This window comes from Astatotilapia calliptera, chromosome 6 (genome assembly GCF_900246225.1).
Source record: "Astatotilapia calliptera chromosome 6, fAstCal1.2, whole genome shotgun sequence".
In the NCBI taxonomy this organism is placed as follows: Eukaryota; Metazoa; Chordata; class Actinopteri; order Cichliformes; family Cichlidae; genus Astatotilapia; species Astatotilapia calliptera.
In genome coordinates this window covers 14,356,216-14,367,848 of record NC_039307.1, presented here as the reverse complement: position 1 = coordinate 14,367,848, position 11,633 = coordinate 14,356,216, and the positions used below count along the sequence as shown (strand labels likewise).

Below are 11,633 nucleotides of genomic sequence, written 5' to 3'. Positions count from 1 at the left end.
AAAAAGCTGTGTCATTACTGAGGTTTTGCTTAACAAACATCTCATGATGGGTAAAACCAATGTGGTCTCTTGAGACTGTTGCAACACATATTGATAACAGAAGAATTTCTAAACTACTGAAGGTTCCAGTGAGCACTGTTGGGGTAAAAAAAGAAGTTGAAAGAACATCATTATACCATAAATTGATCAAGACCTGATGATCCCAAAAAGATTTTAGACAGAGAATTGAAAACGATTATTAAAAGAGATGTTCAAGGCCAAGGACCCCTTGCAGAAAGCTACAGAAATTAGCTGATACAATCATTTCAAAGGAAATAAATAATGCACACAACTGTCATGGCCTGTGTAAATGTTCAATGTGGAATACTCCATTGGTGAAGAAATAGCATATTAAAGCGCATTCAGAGTTTGCTGAACCACACTTTGACAACCCTGTGAAATACTGTTAGAATATAGTCTGGCCAGATGAGACTAATACATAGCATGTTTGAAGGTCAAAAGTCATATAACCCAATAAACACCACACAAATAATGAAGTTTGGAGGTGGGTTCATCATAATGTTGGGTTATTTTATTTTTCAACATTCAGCACTGGCATCTTTCATATTATTGAAAGGAGGATGAATGTAAAAATGTACTGTCGCGAAATCGATCAATGTAGAGCAGTGTCACAATCCACGGAGGCCCCAGAAAAGTGCAATCAAACGGTGAGTTTATTAACAGCTAGGAGAAAACATCAGCATATGTCTTCTGACAAAAATACATATGCAGCGGGAGAGCTGCAGCGGGAGAGCTGCAGCGGGAGAGCTGCAGCGGGAGAGCTGCAGCGGGAGAGCTGCAGCGGGAGAGCTGCAGCGGGAGAGCTGCAGCTCTGAGTGCGAATGTACAGCAACCGTGTAGGGATTAATAAAAACTTATCAAAATGCCACTGGGTCTGCCGTGTATGTTTACAAAGACATTAGTTACAGTGAATGGTACATCTTGTACATCTTTAATGGCTATAAACAGACATAGAACTTCTCTTTTCTATAACACCTTCCATACAAGGTAATAAACTTCAAGCCCTTAGGGTCTCTGGGGCAAATTATTGACTCTGGTCATCTGTTACCAAGTAGACTAAAATACAGTTAGAAGCTAAATGAGTTAAGGCCTCAGGCCTGACACATTCCTAGATTATATGTGTTATTGTAAGCATGTATTGCAGTTATCCTTTATGCTCTAGTCTCTAACACAATAGATTGTGAAGACGTCGCGCTTCACAAAGCTTAAGACCCTCTGTAGACTAAGCAACAACTCTTAATGAGCACAAATACTATGCAATGTGTATGAAATACTTCTGACTGTACTTGTAAAAAAAGTTAACATAATGGAAGGATCCTCAAATGAACATCTTCAATAAACAACTTTAATGCAATATCAATACTGTGAGAAATATTATTAGATGAAATAATGCTGTAAAGAATGTTATCAATGCGATTATAATGATGCAGATTATATGGCAGCAATAAAAGAATTTCTGTATCTCCACAGTACCAAGATTTTCTTGATAAACATCTGCTGCCATCTACCAGGATGATGAAAATGAAACGAGGGTGGATGTTTCAGAAAGACAATGATCCCAAACACAAAGTTAAAGAAACTCTTAGCTGAAAGAAAATGGAGCTGCTAGAACAGCCCAGCCAATCGCCTGACCTGAATCGAGCTGAAAATCTATGGAAAGAAGCAAAGCTCAGAGTTCACAGAAGGATCTACAGAACCTTCAGGAGTTGAAGATAGTTTGTGTGAAAGACTGAGCCAAAATCACACCCAAGCAATGTAAGTAGGCATCGTAATTAAAGCAATCATCGCAGACAAAGGCTTTTGTATGAAGTATTAAATACATTTGAGTAAGCATGTTTAATACTTTCCCCCTGTGTTATTTCTCACTTTTAAACATAACCTAATCTATGCATATCTATTGTTTGATTTCTTTACATGTGTGGATTGAATGGGTTGTTACCGACATCTGATGGAAATTTCATGGCGGTTGCACACCTACAAATACATTTACCTAGATGTGTGTAATACTTATCCTTATATCCAGGATCTTTAACCAGCAGGGGATCTGCTTTAACGTGACTTGTTATTACACTAGATTGTAAGCTATATTTGATTTAAAAATTACACATTTAAAAAGGAGAATGCTTAATTAATCAATGCTGTGCTTAAACAAGCACAACATTGCTCACTATCCTCATAACAGTTTTTTCACTACCCTCACATACATGTCTGCCACTCATGACTTACTTATGTATGCTGATTCAAATTCTGATTACCCCAGTTCCTCTTTTGCCTCTCGGAACAAGTGACAGTTTTTTCTCTAGTAGCAAAAAAACTGACTAAATACAGGGAGTGCAGAATTATTAGGCAAGTTGTATTTTTGAGGAATAATTTTATTATTGAACAACAACCATGTTCTCAATGAACCCAAAAAACTCAACCACAACCACAGCCTCCCAGACACTGTTCAGAGAGGTGTACTGTTTTCCCTCCTTGTAAATCTCACATTTGATGATGGACCACAGGTTCTCAATGGGGTTCAGATCAGGTGAACAAGGAGGCCATGTCATTAGTTTTTCTTCTTTTATACCCTTTCTTGCCAGCCACGCTGTGGAGTACTTGGACGCGTGTGATGGAGCATTGTCCTGCATGAAAATCATGTTTTTCTTGAAGGATGCAGACTTCTTCCTGTACCACTGCTTGAAGAAGGTGTCTTCCAGAAACTGGCAGTAGGACTGGGAGTTGAGCTTGACTCCATCCTCAACCCACAAGGCCCCACAAGCTCATCTTTGATGATACCAGCCCAAACCAGTACTCCACCTCCACCTTGCTGGCGTCTGAGTCGGACTGGAGCTCTCTGCCCTTTACCAATCCAGCCACGGGCCCATCCATCTGGCCCATCAAGACTCACTCTCATTTCATCAGTCCATAAAACCTTAGAAATATCAGTCTTGAGATATTTCTTGGCCCAGTCTTGACTTTTCTCAGTTCATGGGCAGTTATTTTGCGCCTTGGTTTTTCCACACGCTTCTTGCGACCCTGTTGACTATTTTGAAAAAAACGCTTGATTGTTCGATGATCACGCTTCAGAAGCTTTGCAATTTTGAGACTGCTGCATCCCTCTGCAAGATATCTCACTATTTTTGACTTTTCTGAGCCTGTCAAGTCCTTCTTTTGACCCATTTTGCCAAAGGAAAGGAAGTTGCCTAATAATTATGCACACCTGATATAGGGTGTTGATGTCATTAGACCACACCCCTTCTCATTACAGAGTTGCACATCACCTAATATGCTTAATTGGTAGTAGGCTTTCGAGCCTATACAGCTTGGAGTAAGACAACATGCATGAAGAGGATGATGTGGACAAAATACTCATTTGCCTAATAATTCTGCACTCCCTGTATGTGCTGTCATTTAACATGAAGTTTTATTTGATATTCTTTTCACTTACGATGTATGTATTGTTAAATAAGTTAAACCAATTTGTTTTGTTCAAACAAAACAAATCTCCACTGTCTTCTGGGCATTCAGCACCAGGTTGTTGTGGCTGCACCAGGACACCAGACGTTCAACCTCCCTCCTGTAGGCAGACTCATCCCCGTCCGAGATGAGTCCAATAACGGTGGTGTCATCTGCAAACTTGATTAGCTTGACAGACTGGTGGGTGGAGGTGCAGCAGTTAGTATACAGGGAGAAGAGCAGGGGAGAAAGAACACAGCCCTGAGGGGAGCCGGTGCTGATGGTCCAGGAGTCCGAGACATTCTTTCCCAGCCTCACATGCTGTTTCCTGTCCATCAGGAAGTCAGTGATCCACCGGCAGATGGGATCAGGCACATTCATCTGGGAAAGCTTGCCTCGGAGATGGTCTGGAAGGATGGTATTGAAGGCAGAGCTGAAGTCCACAAACAGGATCCTGGCGTAGGTTCCTGGGGAGTCCAGATGCTGCAGGATGAAGTGTAGGGCCATGTTGATGGCGTCATCTACAGACCTGTTGGCTCTGTATGCAAACTGCAGGGGGTCCAGGAGGGGGGGCGTGAGGGTCTTGAGATAGGAGAGAACCAGGCGCTCAAAAGACTTCATGACCACAGATGTCAGAGCCACGGGTCTGTAGTCATTTAGTCCAGTGATCCTGGGTTTCTTGGGGACAGGGATTATGGTAGAGGACTTGAAGCAGGCAGGCACATGACATGCCTGCAGTGAGGAGTTGAAAATGCCAGAAAACACTGGGGCCAGCTCGTTTGAGATATATAAATAATGTCTTAATAATCATGTGCTGAGTGTAATGAAGGTTTGTGGGAATGATATAAATACAACTTTGGAAAGACTGATTGGCTGGTCAGTTTGAAGAAGTTGTATGTTACCAGCGGGATAGGAGGGACTAACATGAAGTTAAAACAGTGAAAGAGGAGTCAAGATGGCAGTTTTCAAAGGTTTATTTCCTGCTAGTTTTAAAGTTCTGGTCCAGACTGACATTTTGGACTTTCGTTTTGGATAACAGTCAAAAACAGAGGTAGTCACAGGAAGAGTAAAACTAGTATTCTCCATGGTAGGACAGTCTTTAGTATGAGCAACACCAAATAATTGTGAAGAGGAATAAGACAGTCTGAGGAAGGCGTCTTTGGTGGCTTAATGACTGCACCTCTGCTAATGGGATTGCTGATGGCTGCCCCACCAACAGTCATTTTGTTACTGTGTTTTGACAGGAGTATTCTCAGTCTTAGATATTTCATAATTGCGAACATTCTTTTCATAGCTGAGCCCATAAACCAGCAAATCAGGATCCGTTTGCATGGCCTCCATAGAGAAAATGTGACCAGCAAAAAATAGTCACCCACCTCACGCTGTTGTAAGCCGCGGTGGTGATGTGGATGGTTGTGGAGGCACCCCCCCCCCCCCCCACACACACACACACAACACACATCAAAGTAACAGAGCTCTACTCAAAAGCAGGCAACAAACAATACTACTAACTCAAACAAACTGACCTACCTAAACAAGAAAAAGGGGAAACTTAAATAGTGGTCAAGACCCAAATTGCAGTTCTCCATATGGGCTTGCTCCATCCCTTTTCCACCTCTTAGCTTATCCAACAAGGGACTGGGAGCAGATTCCATTGAGGTAACTCAGAAAACAAAGACAGACTAAATCATAGACATAACAGTATAAACTAAAATTTGTGCACTTATTTTAGAATACAGTATTATGTGATTTTATAAGTAAATTAGTTCTAAACCAAAACCAATTCTTTATTACCCAGTAAATAAATTTACATATTTAAAGAAAGACAAATATGTAAGTGTAGTGTTATTGTACATCTTTAATGTAACACTGATGTTTAGTTGATATTACCACTGTATCTGGCTGTAATTGCAGCCGTCACAGCTGCTGTTAGCTGCTGTAATTTAGAATTAGCCGGCATTACTGAAACCTTCTTTTAAGTGGATCAAGCAATGTTGTACTTGGTCACTTAGTGACTTTCATACAATGTGAGAATATAATCAAATTGTTTATCAGAAGGAAAGCATGATTTTTTTCCAGCCAAAAATTTCCTGCTATAATGTTAGCTTATCACCCGCAGAGGTTTTTCTTATTTAGCAGGCTTGTTTTCAGCTGTCTTGAGACAAAAAGGTGTCTAATCTTCTGATAATAAGTCATTGTCACAATATCGGGAATAAATAAGCATGCATATGCAGTTATTTGTATGTTAGTTTCCTGACTTCGGTTAAGGTGAAAAGGTTAATATTTTATCTAGATGCCAGTTAGGTTGTTAGGACGTCTTCTCAGATGGTAAGAGATAGAAATGATCCTTCACATCTGGAGTCTTAAGGTGCAGACACAAATTAAAATTTGCCCCTACAGTAAACAAATGCCCACAAATTTTATTCTTCTCCTCATTTGGAATACAATGTATGTGGCTGGTCTCTAGCCAAAAGTGCAAATAAATAGAAAGGTGGTGCACACTTCAGCTAGTGTATTCAAGATGGTGGGGAAACATGGTGGTTTCCACTGGTAGCCATATGTAATTTTAAAGGGTTAATTCTAAGTTTATCAGAGTGCATCAGTTTCATTTTTCTGTTAAATAAACTAAAAAAAGAGAGCGATACATCCAACTTAGTTCACTGAATCAATTACAAAAATGATAATGGCTGCTTATTGGTGGTGGGTTCACCTAAAGAATGAAGTATATGTCCATCTCTCTGACCTGTCTGTAATGTAAAATATAAATTTTGCATCAAAAGTAGTCTGTGCTGTGAGAAGAAGTTACAAAATTAAATTATTTAATTATATATATATATATATATATATATATATATATATTAGGGGTGCAACGATACACAAAATTCACGGTTCGGTTCGATACTTTGGTGTCACAGTTTGATATTTTTTCGATACAAAAAAAATGTTCATGCTTTTTTAATTTGTCATTTATTAAAATTATAAATATATATTTTAACTCAAACGTACAGTTTTTAAATTTAATGTTGCTGAAACAACAAGGGGATAAAATAATAATTCTATCTGATTGGGAAAACACTTTGGAAAAGAGAGTTTATTACAGAGAAATGGCTCTTTCCAAAATAAAAGCTATACTATATGCTTCTTCCAGGGGATACTCTCAGCAGCATATTAAACATATTAGGTCCCCATAAGGAGAATCATGTGCTAACGGCTGTCTAAATGACTCGGGTAAAGTTTGTAGCATGCATGCTTGTTGTTTTTGTCTGCTTCCACTTATCTTTGCACTAGGATGATGTCGGCATAAATGTGCAGTCATATTCATTTTGTTCCCACTAGTGCTGTCAGCGTTAATCTGAAATGACGTTAACGCCACAACATGGTAAATCTCCGTTAACGAGCTACCGCCGATCGCCCCGTGCATGGGGCTGGACGACGTCAACACGTTAACAAGCTAACTGCGCTAACACAGTAGTTCCCACCCATGTAATTGAGCATTGCGTGGCACATTCGACATACTGTTTTACTTTTGTCCATGACGTGCTTACCTTCAGGGTCATACTTCACATGAAGACCAAGATAGTTCCAAAGGCCAGATCTGAATGAGGGTGGGGGAGGTTCAATTTGCCATGTTGCAATGAGCTTAGCTCCTGTCTTGCTAGCTTGCGCTGCGCTCAGTGGATCTGCGCTCGACAGTGCAGCCTAGGCGGAGTAGTCGAAAGCAGATCCACTGAGCTCGCTACACAGACAGCATCGTCAGAAGAAAAGTTGATCAAATAAATTAAAAATTTTGTATTGTTCGATACATATGCGTACCGAACCGAAAGCACTGTGTCGAACGGTTCAGTATCGATACGAGCATCGTTGCACCCCTAATATATATATATGGGATTTCCAGTGGTGGCTAACCAACCGGACATAGTCAAACAGTAGTGATAGATGTAGTGGTTCCCAATGTCAGCAACATCAGGAAGAAGGAACACGAGAAGCTCAAGAAATACCAAGGGAGCACCAGGTGTGGTGACCAAACTAGGCGAGTGGCTCCAGCAGATCCCAGGAACAACATCGGAGATCTCTGTCCAGAAGAGCGCAGTCCTAGGAACAGCTAAGATACTGCGCAGGACCCTCAAGCTCCCAGGCCAAGGACCCGAGCTTGAAAGATAGACCGCCAGCAGGGGCGAGCGGGAGAGGAAGTGTATATATAGACAAAAAGTGTTCTTACTGTGCCAGCATGTGTGCAAATGAACTCCCATGCAGTGGTCATTTCTACTGTTCTACTTGTACTCCAAGTATGACATACAGTAATTGGTTTCAGTTGAGTGTTGTCTGTGTATTCAAAGGCAAAGACAAATGCAGTCATAACCCAACAACAGTCCTGAGGTGTGCCAGGATTCAGGGAAATGAAAGCAGCATTTCATTCCTCTAGCTCTTAGTTTCCTGTTAAATAAAGAATTGCTTGTGCCAGTGGATTTTTACACAGTTCACACGCTCACAAAATGCTGATCGCCTCAGATACATAAGGACCCAACTGAGCCAGCAATACCAGTAAAATCATGGATCAAGCCTATATGGGCATGGAAGAAATATCAGGCAGCAACATAAAGTTGAGAAGGCTGGTAGAAACTTCAGAAGAGAATTATATCGATGATGAAGTGAGTCAAACTGTGCAATGTGAAACGACTGGACTTGGACTCCCAGGTAATAAACAAAAACAAGTAAACATATTAGATTTAGATACTGCATTGATATGTGATGATGAATTATTGTGCAGAAATAAAACAAAAAGTAAAACTAATACCGGGTAGATGTAGGGTCCGGTTTGCTGCAAAGTTACTGTAGTTTTGGATGTTTTGTTTTTAATTTTAAAGATTTATATTTTAAGGTATTTTTTTAATCTGTATTTGATTGTGCTGAAATGACTAGTTGACAGGTGACCCTTGGCCCATAATTTTGATTAAATTATAATTTTTGTTTTTAATTCAGGACAGGCTCAAACACATTCAGCGTGTGTTTATTTCAGTTCAGTTTTAATAGTTTAATAAACCAAAAATCTTTGGTTTTTATTAGTTTCAGTGTTAGTTTTTATTTATACTGTGGTGTGTGGTTGCCGGATTCTAAGTTCAAAAGAGAAAATAATACAATAAAATACTGTGCGACAATCACAGTATTTGTGTCACAGCCATAATCACACAGAAACAAGTTTGCTTCTTTGTGGTCAGATGTTGATTTCAAGAGCAGAAGTTCACATGTTACTTTGTAGAGAAAATAGTATTTTATGTTATGATAAACTATATGAGGATGTAAATATTCTTCACCTTTAGCATTGTAACAAATATAAACTTTTACCTGCAGAGTCTGAATTTGTAAAGAAGAGTTACTGCAGAGCTGCTGTGGTTCTTCTGGGTCTGCTGTGTCTTTTCCTCCTGATTGGATTCATAACTGTGGTTTTTCTCTGTGAGTACAAGAAATATGTAATTAGCATGCTAAAATCCTCACAGGCAATGTTTTTATTTGATATTGGCATGTCCTACAGTCACCCAAGGCAAATCTCCTGGTGAAATGGACACAGTGTTGCTACACAGTCTTTACAACAACTTGACCAGCGAGAGAAACCAATTACTGACCAGTTACAACAGGCTGACAACCGAACGAGAACAGTTACTGACCAGTTACAACAACTTGAAAACTGAAAAGGACCAATTGCTGACCAGTTACAACAACCTGACAACCGAACGAGAACAGTTACTGACCAGTTACAACAACTTGAAAACTGAAAAGGACCAATTGCTGACCAGTTACAACAACCTGACAACCGAACGAGAACAGTTACTGACCAGTTACAACAACTTGAAAACTGAAAAGGACCAATTGCTGACCAGTTACAACAACCTGACAACCGAACGAGAACAGTTACTGACCAGTTACAACAACTTGAAAACTGAAAAGGACCAATTGCTGACCAGTTACAACAACCTGACAACCGAACGAGAACAGTTACTGACCAGTTACAACAACTTGAAAACTGAAAAGGACCAATTGCTGACCAGTTACAACAACCTGACAACCGAACGAGAACAGTTACTGACCAGTTACAACAACTTGAAAACTGAAAAGGACCAATTGCTGACCAGTTACAACAACCTGACAACCGAACGAGAACAGTTACTGACCAGTTACAACAACAAAGTTAAAGAGAGAGACCAGCTCCAGACAAGATTTGAAGACATGACCAAAAATAGAGACAATCTTCAGAGAAAACTTCAGGGTAATTATTTGTTTCCATTTTATCTCGTACAGAAATGTTTTCCTTTACATTTGAAGTTAACATTCAAGTACATGACGGTGTTGTTGTTGTTTTTTTCTCATTTAATGCATTCTTGAATCACAGCGTTAACGATACTGGTTAAGACTTAAAGTGAAATTCAGTGTCCCTTAAACCATATTAACATCTGGACAGTTCCATACTATTAAAAAAGAAAGCCTCAGTAAAACCTAGAATTAAATGTAAATTAAGCTTAATGTGAATATATGAATATTTCATATGTTCTAAGTCTATTTAGATATAGCTGATACTGGTGCTTTAATCCATGTAGAGAAGGAAAAAAGATTCTCGTCATTTTTATCTTCAACTTCAACCAGTATGTCTCAGCTGTTTTTTTATTTCCATATTTAGTTGTGAAAGACACCTAACCAATGACAGAAATTTTAATACTGCAGTTTCAGTTCACAGTGTGTGTTATGTTAGAAATTACTAAAGCACTATGAAGCCTTCTAACTGAGAAGTGGACCTTGGACAAAACCTCGAGTTTCTCCTTATTTTCAGTGGTCAGTAACAGTTGCTGACTCAAGCAAAATCCTTAGATAAAATATATATTTCCCACACACTCCTTCTGAATGCACAAAAATGATGCATTTCTTTTTATGTTCTTTTAAAACACAAAACCAAAATAAACCTTTTTTATTTGATGTAAAACTAGACATATTGTGCAACAATAGGACAGTGTTTTTTTTCTTTCATATGTTAAAGCTTTGTGAATTTGTACAACTGACACTTGTGTAACAAATATGTGAGGCTAATTATGAGATATTAGCCTTAAAGATAAGATCCTAACAAAGCCCAAATTATTATTCTGTTTTTCTTAAACAGATTGCCGAGAAAACTGGGTGGCCTTCAGTGATAGTTTGTACCAAGTGTCTTCGGAGAAGAAATCCTGGGAAGAAAGCAGACAAGACTGTCTTCAAAAAGGTGCACACCTGATGATTATCAACAGGCGAGAGGAACAGGTGTGTGTGTGCAAACATAAATTAATGTACTATGTTCAGAATAAAACACTGAATGAAATCAGAGAATGCACTGACACATCACTTTAAGTTCTGTATATTTACACTTACTTGTCTTTCAACTAGAATTTTGTGAACCAGTTCAAGAAGTCTTTGTGGATTGGACTGACTGACTCAGAGACAGACGGAAGATGGAAATGGGTGGATGGGACTCGCATGACCACAAGGTTGAAATAAAAATTAAATTCCTCTCTTGTCCATAAAGTCTTCTTATATCATCAAGTACATTAACTAACTTAATTTAATTCATATCTTGTTACTAAAAACAAAAGGCTGACTGATCTGTTGAGTTTAACTCTTATAATTTTATCTGTATTTCAGCTACTGGAATAGAGGTGAACCAAATGGTGGCAGAACGGAAAATTGTGGACAGATAAAGGTTTACGACTCGCAAAACAGCTGGAATGATGAAACATGTTCCGATAAACACTTCTGGATATGTGAGAAGAGAATTTCTCCATAACTTAACATCCATGCCCAACAAATAGTGCAGAAAACAGAGCCATGAGATCAACTCCTGAAGTGAAGCTGAACAGAAAACAGTGGCCACTTAGGCTACGTCCACACATACACGGGTATTTTTGAAAACACAGCTTTTTCTATGCGTTTGGGCCTTTTGTCCACTGAAAACTGAGATTTTTTAAAACTCCTGCCAGGGTGGAGATTTTCGAAAAACTCAGTTTTTGCGTTTACATGTGGACGAGCAAAATGGAGATCTAGCCACGCAACGTCAAAGGTGTGCGCCTTTTTTAACGTCAGATCTGCAGTTTTTACATGCTTACATATACACACGCAGT

At 39.2% G+C, this 11,633-nt stretch overlaps 1 protein-coding gene across 1 annotated transcript; it reads left to right on the top strand.

Annotated features, from left to right (window-relative positions):
- Window positions 1-7,908: 7,908 nt before the first annotated feature.
- Window positions 7,909-11,433, top strand: LOC113023958 (C-type lectin domain family 4 member M-like). Its single transcript, XM_026170460.1, has 6 exons — window positions 7,909-8,193; window positions 8,848-8,949; window positions 9,029-9,760; window positions 10,643-10,779; window positions 10,903-11,003; window positions 11,158-11,433. Exons 1-6 carry the CDS (start codon window positions 8,049-8,051, stop codon window positions 11,297-11,299), a joined length of 1,359 nt encoding a protein of 452 aa, XP_026026245.1. The 5' UTR covers window positions 7,909-8,048; the 3' UTR covers window positions 11,300-11,433.
- Window positions 11,434-11,633: the final 200 nt, after the last annotated feature.